The sequence below is a fragment of the Antedon mediterranea genome, chromosome 1 (genome assembly GCF_964355755.1).
Source record: "Antedon mediterranea chromosome 1, ecAntMedi1.1, whole genome shotgun sequence".
Lineage (NCBI taxonomy): Eukaryota > Metazoa > Echinodermata > Crinoidea > Comatulida > Antedonidae > Antedon > Antedon mediterranea.
The window spans coordinates 23,464,459-23,484,042 of NC_092670.1; the positions used below are offsets into that span (position 1 = coordinate 23,464,459).

Below are 19,584 nucleotides of genomic sequence, written 5' to 3' on the forward strand. Positions count from 1 at the left end.
ATGAATGAAATGAATGAATAAACACTATAAATGTCACCATGTGTCTCCAAAAGCAAATAATTGTGTTTGAGAATATCTTGACGTTTTGATGTTTCTTTTTGAGTACCGCAGACATACCTTACTAATAATGTCTTTAAATTACATGTATCATTAAAATGTATTGTAAATCCTATATACTATTTTTTTTTCTAGCCTGATGTGCAATCGTGGCTTCGAATTCTTGATCTCCAAGCCTACTACAACACACTAATATCAAATGGTTATGACCAGGTTGAGTACCTGCATGACATGACATGGGAAGACCTTCAAGAGATTGGTATCATCAGACTGGGTCACCAGAAGAAGTTCATGCTGGCACTGAGACGTCTACGGGAGATCAAGAAGCATGAGAAGCATGCACTGGATGCTGCATCTTTTGAAGACTTAACCATGGATACACCAACAGCACAGAAACTCACCAGCTCACCTTCTTTTGAAAATGTGACAATTACTGTTCGACAAAAGTCAGCAATCCAAGGAAGTCTGGAAAGCATTGGGAGTGATATCTCAAATATATCTGGTGGATCTCTTGGATCTAAAGGGTCAAATGACAGTTATCCTCGTAAATTAATGCTACAAAGAAATCCAAACATGGCTGCGAACAATCAAGTAGTCTCTTCTTATGTTCCTTGTATGACAACAGTCAAATCATCTCCAACAAAGGTGTTTACAGGACCACCTGAGAAAGACATCCCAGAGGAACATGATGCAGAGAGTGTTTATCAAAATGTGTCATTCTCTACATTCAAGCAATCAAGCGGTGGATCTCCAAAAGCAGTAGCAACTCCAGTACCTCCAAGATCTTCTAGTATGGATAGTCCTGACATGGTTCACAGAAATTCTTTTGGCAGTAGTAGCACATCATCTGGTGCTTCTGATCAAGGTTCTTTGAAAAACTTGAAAGAAAATCCATATGCAATCCCAAAACGTGGCAACTCTATGCACTCAATATCCGACAAACCTCTGATGACTGCAACAATAGGTCGCAGAAAATCTTTAAAACAATTTAAAGCTGCACTTGATAATGGAACTGCAATTGATGCTTTGCGATCAACGCAAGTACCAGGCTATGCCACAATCAAACGAACACCCTCTAGACGAACTGATCCTGTAAGATTACATCGGCACTTATCTCAAGAAAGAGATGACCAAAATCTTCACAGGCCACCATCTAGTGGAAGTTTGACTAGTGACATAGTAATAGATCAATCAGACAATGCATCACTTGACAACAGTAGTCTTCCAGATGTAACACAATCTGGAGAGGGTGATGGAAATATTAGAGGAAGTCCTGTTCATACATTGAACAGAACCTTAAGTAATGGTGACCTTAATATTGGTGATGGCAGCAGCATTGTCCCAGCAAGCTTTCACTCTGCCAAACAACAATACCACGATCATACTAATGCAAAAGGATCACTTCCAAATTATTATCAAACATTAAGAAGACCTCCCAGAAAGCCTCAGCCACTTGCTGATGATTTCCGTCCTCGATCTCGTTCTTTTACAGACAATGATGAACACATGCAGTCTCCAGTCAGAAAGAGTCCACCGGTCTCTTTTAGACCATCATCAAGCGAAGGAATCGATAAAAACCAATTAAACAGAGAGGAACAACAACATAGTTTTCACACACAAAAGAATGTTTCAGCAGAAGAACAGAAAGTTCCAAACAATGATTCTCCATTTAAAAAACCATTCCCACCGCCACCTATTGCCTTAAAACCTGTACAACATCAAACTCAAACTATTGCCAACAATGTTGAGTGCAGTGATCAATCCAAACAACCATCACCTCCTTTGAACGGGTCAAGAGAACAGCAAAGTAGTCAATCAAAGCCACCCATTGCGGCAATGGGGATAAACCTTAAACAGAAACAAATTAATAATGCAATAAAGCAACAGCAGCAGAAGTTGGAAAAACAACAGCAACAATTACAGCAACAAAAAGAACAGCAGCAACAAAAGATACAACAAATGCACCAACAGCAACAAATGCAATATCAGCAACAGCAGGAACAACAGGTGCAACATCAACAACAGCAACATATGCTGAAACAGCAAGATATACAGCAACAGCAACAACATATACAGCAACAACAACAGATAAAACATCAGCAACAGATGGAACAGCAACAACATATGCTGAAACAACAACAGATACAAAATCAGCAACAACAACATATAAAGCAACAACAGATACAACATCAGCAACAGATGCAACAGCAGATACAACAGCAACAAAAGCAAATACAACAACAAATGCAGCATCAGCAGCATGTGCAACACCATCATATTCAGCAAAAACAACAACAAATACAACAGCAACATGAACAACAAAAGCGACAACATCAAGAGTTTCTTCAGCAAAGGCATCAACAACAATTACAGAAAGATCAACAACAACAACAACAAAGAGCACAACAGCAACATAAAGAATCACAGCAACAGAGTCATCAACACTTGCACCAGCAACATCAACAACATAGAGAATCACAGCAACAGAGCCATAAACATTACTTGCAACAGCAACATCAACAACAAATGCAACATGAACAGCATTTAGAAAAACAACACAAAGATCAACAGATACATAAGCAACAACAAAATGTACAAAGTCATCCGCAATATACACAGCATCAGCAAATGCAGCAACATCAACAAAATATAGAAAAACAACAACAAATACAGAAACACATTTCAGACCAGGTTGAAACAAATCAAACAAGAAAAGTACCTGGATTCCGTGTGTCATCATTTGGAAAAAACACTAACCCACCAAAGAAACCAACTCGTAATAATTCTCTACGTCTGGAATTAGTGACTGCACCAAGTACAGTTCCACCAAAACCTACACTTGTTCAGGTTAATCATAGCCCAAGTGACCAATATGCAAATAGGCCAAAACATTTGCATAATGAACATAAAAGTAATCCAACAGATTTGCATAGTCAACCATTACATTTGCATAAACCTAACCAGCAACCAATGGATTCAAACATCTTGAATTATGATAAGGAAAAAGAGCAGGCTCATATGAATAATGTTCAACCTAACATAGGTGCTAATTTGCATAAGCCGTTTGTTAAACAAAGGACTTCACCTGCACAACAGTATAATGAAATAAGAAATATATCCAGAAGTGATGACTCAACACATCGGCAAAATGTAGAAGCAGTTAAAAAACATGGGGATAAAAATAAATCGAAATCATCACCCAAAAAGACATTGAAACCTGATAATAAATGCAACTTGTCTAGTGATGACGAGGAAGGTATTCACAGACCTAAGACTGCTAACCTTGGTGCTAATGATACAGACACTGTTTTACGTTTACATTCACCTAAACATCGACATTATTCTGATGCAAGCTCCAAAAAGAGCTTCATTCCAGAAGTGCCCAAACCACCATTTGTACCGGCAATTGCCTCACCAGCTAAAACTGGTGACCAGGATCAAACAAAATTACTTGTCAGAGAACCAAGTGTAGATTTGTACTCTGCAGACTTTGACCAGTTGGATGGCATGGATGATGCAGTGGAATCAGATAGTAGTGATAATGTGGATCTTTTGTCAGGTTTTGAGAATGAAAACACTGATACAATCAAGAAACAGCCAACAAAACAGGTTATAAAAGATATTCCATTTGAGGATTCACCAGGAGACATACAATCCGGACATTCTGTTGGTGCAGGTAACTTGCTTTTCACTTGTGTTTTCATAGAATGTCAGCCTAATGTTGCCTCCTTCTCTCCCATTTTACTCCTTTTTATTATATTCCATTGTATTTCATTTCATTTTTATTTCATTTTACTCCATTTCATTTTATTCCATTTCAGTCAATTTCATTCCATTCCACTACATTTCAGCATTCGCTAAATTATATTATTCTTAATTTCTATAAAGAAAATGATCATTTTTCATCAAATCTATCACACTTTTTAAGCTTGTCTACACTATCAAACTTTGTCACAACAAAATGTGATGTGCCCATATGGACATGATCATGTCATATCACTACAATATTTGGGCATATCACTACCATATTTGAGCTCATAACATAACACAGCTCATTTTGTGTAGATAGAGCTTTATGTTATGGAATTTGTAAGCTAAAATTAATTTTGTATTGCTATTTCTAGATCTTGAAGATCTTGAAACTCTACTACTACGAGGAGAAAACAGCAGCCAGAATGTGTCAATATCGTCGTTAGATTTTCCACCTCCACCTTCAGATATTATTGATTATTCAGACTTGAATATACCTGATGATGACCTGCCTCTACCTCCACCACCGTCACATCTTCTTCCTCCTGTGTAAGTATCTTCATTTCTTTCAATTTTTTTTTACTGTATAATAAACTTAAGTGACCTGAGGTAATACTGTAATAACTATAATAATAATGATATAAAAAAAGTAAGTGTGTGGATGGAGGCCATACTAAGTTTAAAAAACTTTAAGGCATGGTCGCCAGTTAAAATAAGAGTTACAAAAAAAATGATTAGGAGAGAGAAAAGAAAAATGTATGCACCTAGCAAGTATTGTTGGTGTTGCTGATAGGAAGAGATGCTTAAGATTATAATGTTGTTGTTGCTTTATTGAAGTATTGTTTTTCTCCTTTATTTGTTTATTTTAAATGTTTGGTTTTCTTTGTTTAGTCCTGGTGCAGCAGGACCTGAACAAGATGATGTGTTCGATGACATTCAGTCAATGTTTACAAACTTAGCAGAGGATTTAGCAAGTATGATGAAATAACAGTGCAAAACTAAGTGGAATATGTGCCAATATTGGTGCCATAAACTGCCTGTATTTGTGCCATAAACTTCCATACACCATGCTGCTGGAAGTGCATGTCATGGTTGCCAAGTACATGCCATGACTACTAGAAGTGCATGTCATGGTTGCCAAGTACATGCCATGACTACTGGAAGTGCATGTCATGGTTACCAAGTAAATGCCATGACTACTGGAAGTGCATGTCATGGTTGCCAAGTGCATGCCATACTGTGGGTGTGGTTCTGTGTGACTGCTACAAGCAGTCACACAGCAAACCTTTGTAAGTGGAAAGAATGTAGAATTTATGATAATTAAAATGATATCAATTGCTGAATAAATACTGACCTGATGAACAGAAAATGTTACTACCATGATGAAAGACTTGGTGAACCAGTCAGACTTTGGGAGACCAGTAGCATCCACTAGTTTCTTTCTCCACATTCTTAGTTAGTGGAGAAGTTCGCCATCACAAGGAAACATTAAAAGTATTTGTTACTGACCTTATGGCATGACCAGAAAGATTCAGTCAACATGTGTCTATTTTACTATGTTTTTATTACAAGCCAAAATAATTTGTGGATACAAGATCAAGGAAGCAACATGTACTAATAATCTGCAAGAGAAACTTCAGAAATTGTTTCTGTTTGAGAAAAAAATATTTTATGTTATGGTTATAGTTAGTTGCAGAAGGCATTGTAAAATTATATTATAACCAGTGCAATTTTTAAAATGAAAATATCTTATATTTATCATGACGGTTGCTATTGGAAGTAGGTGACTAATAGCAATTTAACTTGGATTAAACGATCTCAAAGTCTCTCATACAGTAAACAGTAGGGACTTTTAGATTGAGTGAATGTGCACACAAAGGTAGACAACTTTTCTCGTCGACAGATATAAAAACTTTTAGATTAAGTGGACATTTACAATGACATGCCAGTCAACTTATGACGTAATGGAAGTACAGTCTTAGGCCAGGCTAAGTGTGTAGCTTAGTCCTAGCCAAGATTCTTAATTTTCTGAACGAAGGCTGGCGTCCTAGTGATAAGACGCAGGCCATAACCTGTATTATTGAAAGCTTTATTTAAAATAAAGAATACAAATCAATAATTTGCAAATATAATTTGATTGAAATTCACCTTACTACATTCTCAGAAAATCATCCCGAGATTCTCGGGCATGATTTTGGGTAAGCATTTGCAGCGTCATTTATTACATCATACGTCCACTGGTACTCATGTTCGAGAGAGAATGTCAAAATGCCACTGAACAAGCGCACCAGTTGCCTAGCGCATATCATAAAAATTAATAGCGGTTGACATACAGTAGTCGACTTGAAAATCTAAAAGTCTCTATTGACTTCAGACAGACTACAAATATGTTGAAAAAAACATATCACATTTGTATCAAAACAAATTCATTCATAACCAAGCAATCTCTTGTTTCAAAAACCGGTATAAAACATCATTTGGGTCTGCGCCAAGAATCTTTTAAGGCAATTCCACTTACCTTTTAAAGTTTATAGTTTTCTAATCAAGAGAGTTTATTTGTGTCGATGTCAATGAAATTTCTTTGCTAATTGATTTGAAAATGGTCAACTATGCAGTCCAAATTTGAGGTGCTTTTAAATTGATTGATACTTTGCTCATTTGTTAATATGGAACAAATTGTTGTCCGATTCAATATTTAAGTTGTCGTCGTCTTTTTAATCCAGACCAAAACACTTTTTATTAAGAATAGTCTCATTCATCCAGACCAATAAATATTTGTTAAAGACTACAGTATTTTGTAAATTTGTCAACTCCAGTCACAGATCAAAAAAGCGTTCCACAATGGAGAGGGACCATTAAATAAGCCAAATCTCATACGCCAGTTCAAAGTTAACCCACTACTTAGTCACGCACCACTATATCTGAGAATATTCTTATACAAACTTTGTATGCAAAAAAAAAGACAATTGCCATTAATAATAATTTAATAAAAACTGTTACGTACTGTCATTGACAAAAATATTTAAGTTATTATTTTGAACATTAAAATACAGGACCATTTTGAGGAGTCCTGTTTGATGTCATTTTGCTGCTGCTTGTTGACCCTCTAGTAATTTAATAGTATGTCTATATCTAAAACATACCTTATGTATTGTATTCAAAGGTGTATATTTAAAACAGTAGATACTATAAAAAAAACGGCAGTTTGAATATGGGTAAATTATTGCTTTACATTATTGTAATATTGTACATTTATACTATAGTTTTTGCACAAATTACTTACGAAGATGTAATTTAAAATTGCTCTTTCTGTCTAAACAGTATTTTTACTTTAATTTTATCAAAGTAATTTTTTATTTTATTGTTTATAAATACAAATTTGTTTTATACCGACAAATGTCTTCTAATTTTTGAGAAAAAAATACATATAAAGATATACTGTATTAGTTTGTACAAATGTAAAATAAAATATTAGTGTAGGAAATATGTATAGAAACAGGTGGATAAGATTTTGTATTCATATACATTCATACACATTATAGAATAAGGTATGTGTATGAATAAGGTCTTTTTCTCACAAATTATGTATAGTGTACTGTAAAATTGACAAAATGTGAAAAATGGTAAAATTGTATTGTTTTGTTCACATACACATGTTAAACCTTGGTTTCTTGTGCATAACAATGAATAAATACAGTTACAAAATTGTTCCCAAAAGTTGAAAAGAAATGTATTAATTTCAAGTGAATGTTTTATTAATATTGCCTATTGGATTAATGTTGCTGAACAGTCTTACCTGTTTAACCACATGTGTTCTTAATGGTTGCTTTTGTAAGGTTGAGCTGGGTTGGTATGGGGAGACACAAGGGACAAAACAACTATTTCACATAAACAAAAATGTATCATTTTACTGGTTGACCTTACTGATATACAACCCAGTAATATTAGTACTGTATTACAGTATATTCATGTATTTCTATTTCTTACTTACCTTTACAAACCAACTGTGTACCATATGTGTAGGGCCCTAAATGTTGTCACCATACCACTTCACCAAACTTTTTTTTAATTGTATTTTTACACCCGATGATGGTGTAACTTTGTAAATATGTTAAATAAGACGTTAAACCGTGATCAGTTATTTAAGCAAATCCTTGCACTATTTTGAATTATGTGAAAATATGAACAACGAAAATAAAGTGGAGAAATGTTACGTTATTTATTGTGTGTTTTATTTGCCGCAGAGAAAACATATACTGTAACACCTAATTCATTATTACGATAACCAGTATGCTCTTGTATGCTCTGATATGATGAATTTCTAACCCAGCACTTGTTTGATTGGTTTTAGAACATTCTGAACAGGGTTTGTTCTTGTTGCCCAATAAAAAAAAAAGACACATGAGAACAATGATTAATTATTCCAATAGTTGACTTTTATTCTTTTTAGGTCCTTTTTTTGGTTACAATAAAATAACTTGCTAAAATTTGTTTTTATTGAATAAAGGGTCTTTCACACCCATTCCATCACGATTCTGGTGCGACGGCAAATTGAACGTCAATGTTCCGTTTTCATGATGCTCCACATGGCTATGCGCGGATGGATATGCTGGTAGCAGCATGAAAAAGAAACATTGATGTTTGATTTGATATGCCGGAACAGGTGTCCAAGCTAAGTTAAAATAAAGCATTTAAAGTGCATATTCATGTACTGTACAGTATCTTGCCTTTTAATACATGATTCTTCATTTGCGTGACACTACCCTGTCAATAATTATGGCAGCAAAACCAATGTTGATGTTTTTGCGGATACCTTGCAAGTTGGTCAAACCTAGAATTCCATTTTCTATGTGATAAGTCTTGGAGCCATAACTGCTGACCACTGCACGGAAACCTGCAAGGTAATTTTAATATTATACTACTACAATTCTAACAAATTCTTTCTCCACATTTGTATATTTTTTGTGGCAAAATCAACATATTTATACATACCACATTCTCATGTTCTGTTTTATCTTGTATGTATTCTTCATCTAGTTCCATCTCAAACCGTCCCTCACGTTTCATATTTTCACTTGATGTGAATCCTTCACATAATTCTAGTGTTACAGATTGTGAGGTCGCATCATATTCAATTACCTTTCCTTCCTAGAGAAAGAAATCAAATAATATGTTGGATTAAAAAACTAGATGACTTAGTTTAAGGGGGCCCTTATGTCGACACGGAACTAAACTCAACCCTACTCAACTAAAAGGAACTAGAGAGCACGCATATGTCGAAATTTTGAGCAATGGAACTGAAAGGAATCGGTGTGCGAGCACATATGTCAACACTGGAACTGATTGTAACTAGTTGTGGTTACCTTACGTGCGCATTTGTATAGGAACCAGTATGCGTGAGCGCTTTTAAATTAAAATTGAACTGATCCCTATTAGTCGTGTGGCTTGATTCAAAGTTTTGTTGTGCCTGTCAGTGTTCAGTTGCTCGGAGCACTTATGTCAACACAGTTGAGGTGAGTTCCATGTCGACATAAGGGCAGTTCAGGCAGAAAATCTCAGTTAACAGTCTGTTCTCCACATTTCAATATTAAGGTAAGGTTTCCCATTTGAATACTTTACTAATTGTCAATTTCTTGATTTAGATCATGTATGATATTTACCTTATATGCAGACACTTCTGGCATGTAACTTGCTGAAAGTTCCAAAATCTAACAAGACAGATCATATAGTAGAAGTTATCAAGAGACTTTATTGGGTTGTTCCGACACAACCTGCCTCAACAACACGAGTCTCGCCTCAACCCATGAGGTTTCTCCTCAACACCACGATCCTCTCCTCAACCCATGAGGTCTCTCCTCAACCCATGAGGTCTCTCCTCAACACCACGAGTCTCTCCTCAACAACACGAGTCTCTCCTCAACCCATGAGGTCTCTCCCTGACCTAAATGTCACTCTATAGTAGAGGGAACCTGCTTCAACACCACGAGTCTCTCCTCAACCCATGAGGTCTCTCCCTGACCTTAAATGTCACTCTATAGTAGGGGGAACCTGCCTCAACACCACGAGTCTCTCCTCAACCCATGAGGTCTCTCCCTGACCTAAATGTCACTCTATAGTAGGGGGAACCTGCCTCAACACCACGAGTCTCTCCTCAACCCATGAGGTCTCTCCCTGACCTAAATGTCACTCTATAGTAGGGTTACACTTACTTCTACTGTATGGTTACATTAATACAGATTTTTTTTTTAATATCTGTCGTTCTTTCATTTTTAATTGGTAGTAGCAATAGAATTAAAAAAATATTTTAAACTTTACCTTATAACAAATAACATCTCCTACTCTTGGTGGTCCTATAAGTGGATTTAATTTGCTGTAGTCTCTTGATGGAGGTGGTGGCAAATTGGTAGGCTGCTAAAATAAAAAATGTTATTCGTAAACAAATGTAATAGTTGTACAGTATACCTACCCATACAAAAATCTTGCTGATTCTCAGTTATTTTTGTTGTCAAGATAAAAATATTTTTACCTTCTCAACCACTTCCTTCTGTATCTCCTGATTCCTTAAAACCTCGATATTCATTTCCTGAATTTCTTCCCCCTCCCATCTGTCTTCCTTATTTTTATCATTCACTTCTGTTGATTTTATTCCCACTTCATTCCCAGTCTCCTCTTGAATATTTCCAAGATCAGTATCATCATCGTCGCTGCTACTACTATCTGGATCAGACTCGAAGAATATGTGTTTTTTGTCGCCGTTCTCCTTGACCCGACGAACCTTGACCTTTGTTTTGTTACCTACGCTGGCCGTCGGTACTTCAACAGCATTTTTAGTCCCTTGCTTATTGGTGGTAATGTTGTTTTTAGTTTTACTTAGCTCAGTGTTCCATTTAATTCTTGGTCTTTTGTTACCATCTGAAGATGAAGTATCGGAACTAGAGCTATCGCTACTACTACTACTCTGTACGTCCATTGTTGCTGTTTGCTTTTTCTTTTTAGATTCTTTCAATACATTGTCTTTATCAAGCACCTTTTCCAATTGAGATGATTTTGCTTGTTTTTTACTAATTACTTCAGTTTCATCGTTAGTGTTTGTTTGTGAATTACACTGTATTCTATCCAAACTTTTTTCACTAATACTTTTTTTAAATTTGTGTTTCTTTTTCTTATCAATTTTTTTATTCTTCTTCGCACTTTCTGTATCATTTACTTCTTCTACCTTTTTCTTTTTATTTACTGATTCATTCACTAATAATTGTTTTTTGTCACGGTCATTCTCGCTTGGCGTACTAGCTGTTAGCTGACTGTTTTCAGCAGTTCCTGAAGATTTCCTTTTTCGTTTCTTAATTTTCTCTTTTTTAGTTTCACATTCGTCTAAACAAACAGAAATATCTGGTTTCAATCGAACCCTGAAAAATTATCAATTGAAAAAAACAATGTTGTTAGGATATTAATAGCATCATGTAAACTTGTTTCATAGCCTTGTGTACCAACTGAAAATATTATATTATTGTTTGTAATTTGTATTTTGTGTACAGTATAAACAAGAAATATTTTTTTACAAAAAACGCTGCTCGCTTATTGAAAAATATTTTATTGTCACATAATAGTTATTTTACCTGAAAAAATGTAATTTAAAGCAACAAATACTTAAATTGTCTGTCAGACAATGGTTTTTGGGTTTCTTTTCTTTTTTTATATATGTGAATAAATATTATTTTTTTGTTACAGAAGTGAATACTCAATTTCTGTCACTTTAGTTAATTTTATTGCTAAGGTCAAATCTGGGGGTCACTTCATCACCCTAGATATTTCAATTGTGAAGTATCCTATTACAAACACAAACTTTAATGGACTGTTTCGATAATAATTCAATGAATATCTGACAGTGAATATACAGTACCTGAAATGCTTAGGGATTTGTAATTTTAGCATGACATGTCCTAATAGACTCTTTCCCAGACGTTTTTTGGGTCTACTGTAGCAGCTGGAATCAATAAATCATAGTGGAGTTTCCATTTTAACAAAACTGTCTGTCCTTAGAACTATAACTGCTGCTTGCTTTAGCTTCTGATTGAGTAGTCCTAATGGGACGTAGCGGGCTAGAGCAGCAGCGTGAAAAATAAGAATAGACTATTAACCTACCTAGCTACCTAACTAAGCCTCACAAATAGAAGAGAGAGTGTAGAAGGAAGGTAAAATAATTAATTAGCATGATAAAACTATCCATAAAAGCCTAACTACGCAAAAAGATAACTATATAAAAGCTAGGCCCTTTTGAAACAGTCAATTGCAGATTTATTGTAGCTTACCTCACGACGACAATGTCGTTATCGTGTATCAACTCAATACCGTCCTTTGAGGGTAGAATAAAGTCATCAATAAATAAAGACACTTTTGATGATTTCTCAATAGGGAAACGTTTTTTAATACCCTTTTCTAAGTCTTTAATTATCACATGTTTTGAATCAACAAGGAACATACATTTCTTGATATCAACGCCGTCAAATATTAACTTTATCCTGACAGCCATTTTTCGATAAACAGCGTGCTGCAAAACCTTAACTCGAGCGTTTACGATTACTCGAGCGTAGTAAGAAATGTTATTGTATGGAACGCCATTTGGGCATTAAAGACAATATACAGTTAGCATATCCTTTGTTCCTTTCATGAATTTAAACTACTATTTACTAACTTTGTCCCTTGTTGAAATGAATTAAGTTCATTGATTGGTTTTAGGTAGTGATATCAGCACTACCATTATGAACTTTGAATTTAGTACACACTTAAAGTGCGTTTACAAAACAAACGGTATCTACTGTAAATAAGTTCTAAAATATTGCTTACTTAGCCCATATCACATAGGTATATTTGCAATAAATCTGGGACAAAAACTTGTGTGAACTTGTACAGTAGACTTAATTGCATGGTAAAGACAGCAGAAACAATAATACTTTGATCAAAGATGTCATCAGTGCGTCATACTCTAGTGAAATTTCTTTTCTTGTTGATTTCAGTAGTTTATGTTGCAAATGCTCAAAAGCCATGCTGTTTGCCGAACCAATATCAAGCCTCATTGGGTAAGCATACCGTCAGAGGTGTGAGTGAAGAATTTGGGCCTCTATATTGCTGTTAATACGTCCTACCTTAATAATGGCATTCTGTTAAAATTGATCTGTGATTCATCATATAATAATACCAATTTGCTGGTTAAGTCTAACTATTTTCTTTCTAAACAGTTATACTCTATGCATATGTTTAAAATAATAGATACATGTGTTTTTATTAGTTTCTTAAAATTCAATTTGATTTACTGGGCCATTAAGCAAAATGGAAAACTATCACTTAAGCAAAGGTATGAATTATCTTTTTTCTTGTCTTTCCATAAAACTGACTGTATTTACAGGTCAAACGATAGTGAGTGTGATGAATATGAATACATCGACAGCTGTGGGAACCTTATCGGTGGGAAGGGAAACTTTCGCATATGACTTTACCAGTAAACTAGTTGGATCGTTTAACAGTTTAAACGTGACTACATCAGTGGGTGTGTTCCCTGTTAAAAGTCACACCATTAGTGACTACAAATTGGTATGTATTATGTTTATCTTCTTTGTCTTGCTTTAAACTATAAAATTAAGACCAATATTGAAACATGAGTTAGAAAGGATACTAAACACTCATATTAAGGGGACACTTTCCTGCAGGGACAATTTGTTGGGTCGCTAAGATGTCCACTATACTGTATTAAAGTTTGTAAAATACTATTATATACTATGCTTTATTTCGTAGTCTGCAAAATGGACAATTGTTAACAACAAATGCACAGTGGAAAAACTGACACAAAACATGTCATCTCCTTGCATTTCAGGTGCGTAGAATACTTTATTACACCTATAACAATTGCTAAAAGCATATTATCTATACAGTAACTTAAGCAATGCATTTATATTCTTGCTCTTGTTAGATGATGCGACCTATCTCGGCAGCCTTGTGATTGGAGGAGTGTTAAATGGCCACCAATGGATAGTGAAGTCTGGAGCTATAAACTCTAGCTACACCGTTACTGACAAGTGTATTCCAATAGATATAACAACATACACATACAGTAAAGAAGGTATGTGGGGCATATAGTTGTCTTGACTGCATTTCAACTTAATATTGTTCAAAAGATCAATATTTTGGCACACATGACATTTAATATGTGTAATACGTGAGCTCTTACTCAACAAAAATTTAAACGTCAACTGGTGGACTAACATTTAAAGATAATAACTACAGACTTGGGGCAAGTCATGCATACAGTTGTAATAGAGCAATTTAACAACAGGATACTGAGCTCCAGAGATCAAAGGGTTTATCTGTGGCTGTGACATGGTCAATTCCACGACTTACATTACAAGTTCCTATCTTGGCAAGGCGAGCTCAGTGTCTTTGATTAATTAAACCAATCCTTGTTGGATAGTTTAGGCTATTGTATTCCATGGTTTCGAGATAACGTAAATAAGGGTATTAAAACAATTCTAAACAGTGAAACAATTTCAATTTCTGAATCCTAAATTTTCAGGTTTGACACTCACAACAAACACCTTTGCTGACTTTGTACCAAATATTGATGATCCAGGCACTTTCTTCACTGTGCCAAAAGACTGTCCTAAGCCACCTGAGGACTGGATTATTATCTAATGGTCTGTAATAATCACAGAAAACGTAGTATTATGGTAAGGTCTATCATTTCAGATTATCCAATTATCACCAAAAAAAAAAACTTTACAGGTCTGTCTACATTTAGCCAATAATTGCAAACATAGAAGCCTTCAACAAAAGCATGTCAGCATTGGAAATCTGGATCTGCATGCACATATTTACAATTTTCATTTTCTTTCAATTTTTAGGTGAAATGATGGATTCTATTCTGTCAATGAATCTCTACTATGAGGACACACACAAAGATTGAGTTATCTGATGCCAGGAAAGACATTTATATATTGATACCATGATTATATTTAATTTATTAACAAGTTAATAATACAGAACAGATCAAATATTATATGAACAATTGTATAAAATTATTTTGCTTAAATTAAAGCCCCATTCCCTACGTTTTTTTAGATCTAATTTAAAATCACAAACTATATTTAATGTAAAAATAATACTATATGGTCCTATTGCGATAACTTTTTTCGTCTTTAAACGGTTAAAAATGTGAAAAATAAATCGATTCTAATAATTATAGCGGCCCGCTATAAATCCCAAAATGCATTGCGCGCGGATTGATATTTTTGTTTTTCACATGTAATTCGCCCACTTTTCGATCGATCGTGAAGCCAAAACAAATGGAAGACTCCTAACTTTTCAGCGAAAATACCGGGTTTTACCCAATTTGTATCAACGGAGTCTGGCAAAAATAGAAAGACAATTAATGCAGCAACTATACAACGTCAGGCTAGGTATATAGCTAGCGTACGATGTTCGTACGTTATCGATGTTTACCAGCTAGGCCTACAAAACTAAGCCTAGCTAGGCTAGGCCTAAGACCGTCCACGAGAGGTCGATCGCCGCGAGCTACTTAGGTAGTGCATTGTTTCTCACTTTTTATCATAATTTACCATAAAACGTACATTTAAGACAAGGAATGACATGGTTTAATGTTTTTAAAGTGATATATATGTATTATTTTCCAAAAAACGTCCAAAATTGCAGGGAAGGGGTCTTTAAATTAATATGTACCACATTGGGGTACTTTTGGGAACACATAGTGTACCGCAAACCTAACTTTACCGGTGTTTATCCACCATGCAAACCTTAAAACAAAACATTAACTACATTTAAGTAAAAGTGAAATCACCAGCAGCAAATAATTATATTTGAAATTTTGTTCATTAATGTAATAGAAAAGAATATTATTTTATTGATTTAGTTTAATTCAGAAATGCAATTCATGAAAAACAAATAAAGGTCACAATACTAACTGTTATAAAATCATTGTTTTGGAAAATATTCTTTAAAATAACTTCAACATTAATTATTAAAATCATTGTTCATTAGTCAATATTAATTAAAATCAATGTTTTTGTCATCAATTAAAACCACCTGCTTTGGTCATTATTCAATAAAATCACCACATCATTCATTCAACTGTACATTGTAAAATGTGCATACTATTCTATTAAATTAACAACAAATTCTTTACACATTGTATAACTCAATTGGTGCCTGTCCATTGGACAGGTACCAGCTAGTGTAATTTCACTGTTGAACCTTCTTTAATACCATATTCACCAAGTGTTTGTGAATTTTCTAATACTCTACCATTGTAAGTAAGTCGTTGGAGATACACAGGTATTCCTTGCCTGCTGAATATCTTTGTCTTCAACTCTCTGACAGTGGATGAAGAAGACAAGTTCGTGTATGTTGCTTGTGTTCGTGAGTCGATGGAGTACACCTTAATTTTAAAATCACTGCTGGAATGAAATTACAAAAATAGAATAGAAATATCGTTGGGTGTGTAGGGGATTGGTAGTACAGTAAGGTGTACTGGTAGTCTGGTGACGTTTGTAAGGAATAACTTTGGAGTGGGTCGAGAGATGGTCCTTGAGGTACACCAAGTGCAGATGTCTTTTAGAATAAAACATTACATTTCTGTTTTTAATATAGTGTAAATATATAGCAGTACTATATTAAAATATAGTACTGCTATATATTTTTATTTAAATTAATGACAAATAGTTTACAATTACTTGCCACCTCTCATGGAATAATTGTCCACGTACCTTGTACTGAGATAGGAAAATGCTGCAGTCAAACCAACTGCTGCACCCACAGCAGCAATTCCAAGCCATCCTAGTCCACCTCTAGCTTGTTCATCCTCCCTTGCTATACAATGAAAAAATTGGTACAAATGAATTCAGTTCAGCTCTTCATTTTATAGTTAAGCTTTCGACTAATCATGGGCTTGTGGTCGTTACTGGAAACTGACAATATATATTCAAGTATCATATCCTACAAAAAAACTCATAAAAACCTCAGTACAGTGTCTACCATAACCAGAAGATCCCATACTCTTTTTGAATAATGCACAAATTACAAAAAGCAAGCTTTACTTACCATTTGCTACAGGTGCGGCAAAGACTAATTCATCATCATCCTTGCCATCATCGTCTGGTATACTAAATAAAATTTAGAAATGTAGATTTAACAATATAATTCTTATGCTGGTTAACAGTTTAATTCCCTTCCCTTTTTGCTAAAAATTAGTATATGCAATTTGCATATACCTAGTGCTAAACAATATACTCGAGTTAAATAGACTAACACTCTTAATAAAGTTTATTAATATAAATATTATTGAATTTATGGTTTTAATAGCATATTACCTATTTAAGACTTTAATAAGGGATTCTTCGTTTTTGCTTATGCGTTGCAACCAGTTTTTAAAATTACCCAATGTGATTGGATTGATTGAATCAAACAAATTAATGCGTCTATCAAAGAAGCAATGCAGTGTGCATTTATCTAAAGAGTGTATTAAAATTTCTACAAGTTTTTTGAACCAACTATCAAGATCATCTTTATGCCATGATTTTTCACTTCTTTCATTTAGGTGAAGCAGGCATGTTTTGAGATGGTATGATTTCAACTTTCCAAATTGTGAACGATGCTGCTGGTCTGAATCTGCCATTGCCTTCAAAATCTTAAGACATGCACGATGAACTTCATCCATATTATCAACAGCTTTCTTTTCTTGTTCAGAGTAACTCTTTCGCCAGACATGGTTGAATTTATTATCAGCAGGGTCCTTTGGGGAATGGTAAGGGTCAGCTTGGTTATGACGTTTAGCAACATAATAATTTCCTTCATAACCAACAGCAGGAACCAAATCAATATCAATAGTGACATCTGTACATTTTACATTAAGTAGCTTTGCTGCACCATGATCTCGCATCCTGATTTCATATCGTGGCAATTCTTTTTCCATAAATTTAACTGCTTCATTTACCACTGCCTGCATCGTATGCTGCATTTTTACTGGACTCAGTACTTGTATACCATCAGTATCAACCTTCTTCCACACGTGACCGCTGTAATATATGTAATAGTAGCCTGGTGCCTCCTTCATCTCTTTAAGAAAAGTGTGACCATCCAGCTTTATAGGCAAAAGTAGATCAAACTCAATAGGCTTAGTTACCCTCAGACCTTCAAAGCTACTGCCCTGGCAAATCAATTCACCAAATGTGTACTTCGTGCTTGTACTTGTGTACATTTCAAACTTTTCTATGATCTTTTCCAATACACGCCTAGCTGCCTCTTGTTCAGATTCATCGATAACAGCATGTTTGTAGTAGAATGATCTAAGCTTCGAGAGCAATGGGTTTCCACATTGGACTGGTCCAATAGAATCTTCTCTGTAATAATAATATGACATCTTTTGTTTTTTCTAAAATGATAATTAATAAAAAAAATCAATTAGGATTATATTATTCTAATAAAATAATACTACTTTTAATTGTTGGGAATCTTAAATAAAGAAATCAGGTGTGTGTAATTTATTATTTTTTATACTGGGCTGTAGTGGAAATATTTTGTGCCAATAATAGCAAATAGGAAAATACTGTTGATTGCAAAAACCGTCATCAGCCCTTCTCCCTGAGGCCAAGCCAAACTTGTATAACTTAAATTCAACTATTGTATATTGACTAAAGTACTTGCCAAACCAATCAACTTTACGACACACAATTCTTTTTAACAAGTTCTTTATCTTAATAATTAAAACTAAATAGCTTCTTTAATTTTCTCTCTCGGCTCTTTTTGTTGTATGGATAGCGCGTTCGGGAATTTCCAAAACAGGTCCTGTCTGGAGCCAGATATGTTCGGACCCCCAAAATGAAGACAGGAGCATGTTCATGTACATTGATTATTAACAACTTAGGGAGTTTGAAAGGAAGATGTGATTGGATATTGAGGGAGAGCGTCATTTCGACGATCGATCATTCTCTACTCTCTATTTAGAGAATGACGGATTAATGAATAAATAATATGATCAAAACTATGGAGCACCAATCATTGTTTTGTCTAGCAACCTAAAGAAATTGCCTGTCGTACATGTTTACAACACTAAATGTTTAAAATTTCATTTCTTTCGCTCTGACACTACAGATTTCAAAATAAGTTTTTTTCTGTGGAAAGTCCTGCGTTGCAGTAAAAAGCCGATGGGATGGTAATTGTCTTTATCATTCAATATCCCGTATTTTTTGTGTAATTATATTTTTCTAATTAATAAAAGATTTTTTATTTTGTGTATGTACAGTACTTGTATCTGAATATTTGTTACTTGCAGCCAAATATACCATCATTTTGGGTATATGGAACACAATGCATTATATATGATAATTATTATATAATGAGCAATGAGGCCGTTTTTTTTTTCTTTTTTTTTTTTTTTTTATTCATACTCATCCAACAGCGAGTAACTCGCCAATTACAGGATGGATAAACTATTTAATAATTTATCGTGCTTATAAACTAAGTCTCATTTGAGGCTTAGGGAGTGGAGTTGAAAGAGTCATGAGTTACAACCCTGCACTAGGTCAGGATTGAACCCGGGACCTTGGGATTGGAAGGCAAGCACGTTAACCACCAAGCTACAGCTCCACTTCCTATATTAAAGCATTGTGTTCATGTGGTATCATTTTGGGTATATGGAACACAATGCATTATATATGATGAATAAACCACTGTAATATGAGGCCGTTTTCCTATGTTAAAGCATTGTGTTCCTGC

General features: G+C 34.7%; 4 protein-coding genes across 6 annotated transcripts in view; 2 read left to right on the plus strand and 2 right to left on the minus strand.

Moving 5' to 3' along the window:
• The window catches only part of LOC140063491 (uncharacterized), a 76,222-nt gene extending 70,296 nt beyond the window's left edge, over positions 1-5,926 (plus strand). Inside the window, exons 19-21 of the mRNA XM_072109833.1 lie at positions 193-3,733; positions 4,182-4,356; positions 4,699-5,926. Of these exons, the coding sequence (XP_071965934.1) occupies positions 193-3,733; positions 4,182-4,356; positions 4,699-4,795 (3,813 nt within the window). The 3' untranslated portion in view covers positions 4,796-5,926. The remainder of the gene's footprint in view (positions 1-192; positions 3,734-4,181; positions 4,357-4,698) is intronic.
• Positions 5,927-8,221: 2,295 nt separating this feature from the next.
• Positions 8,222-12,352, minus strand: LOC140048279 (uncharacterized). Of its 3 annotated transcripts, none has more exons than XM_072093205.1 (6): positions 12,117-12,352; positions 10,334-11,213; positions 10,123-10,215; positions 9,468-9,515; positions 8,800-8,955; positions 8,222-8,701 (listed from the first exon to the last, which is right to left on the minus strand). In XM_072093205.1, the coding sequence occupies exons 1-6, from the start codon at positions 12,335-12,337 to the stop codon at positions 8,654-8,656; spliced, it is 1,446 nt and encodes a 481-aa protein (XP_071949306.1). In that variant the 5' UTR covers positions 12,338-12,352; the 3' UTR covers positions 8,222-8,653. The 3 variants fall into 3 exon arrangements, with proteins under 3 accessions (XP_071949306.1, XP_071949305.1, XP_071949307.1); XM_072093204.1 differs by having other exon boundaries at positions 10,123-10,218; XM_072093206.1 differs by lacking the exon at positions 12,117-12,352 and adding an exon at positions 11,708-11,901 and having other exon boundaries at positions 10,123-10,218.
• A 417-nt stretch (positions 12,353-12,769) lies between these two features.
• On the plus strand, positions 12,770-14,919 carry LOC140043182 (uncharacterized). The gene is made up of 6 exons (XM_072087747.1): positions 12,770-12,884; positions 13,211-13,395; positions 13,597-13,675; positions 13,772-13,921; positions 14,372-14,525; positions 14,700-14,919. The coding sequence occupies exons 1-5, from the start codon at positions 12,770-12,772 to the stop codon at positions 14,488-14,490; spliced, it is 648 nt and encodes a 215-aa protein (XP_071943848.1). The 3' UTR covers positions 14,491-14,525; positions 14,700-14,919.
• Positions 14,920-17,390: 2,471 nt separating this feature from the next.
• LOC140043199 (cyclic GMP-AMP synthase-like receptor 3) lies at positions 17,391-18,229 on the minus strand. The gene is made up of 2 exons (XM_072087748.1): positions 17,489-18,229; positions 17,391-17,396 (listed from the first exon to the last, which is right to left on the minus strand). The coding sequence occupies exons 1-2, from the start codon at positions 18,227-18,229 to the stop codon at positions 17,391-17,393; spliced, it is 747 nt and encodes a 248-aa protein (XP_071943849.1).
• Between the last annotated feature and the right edge of the window lie 1,355 nt (positions 18,230-19,584).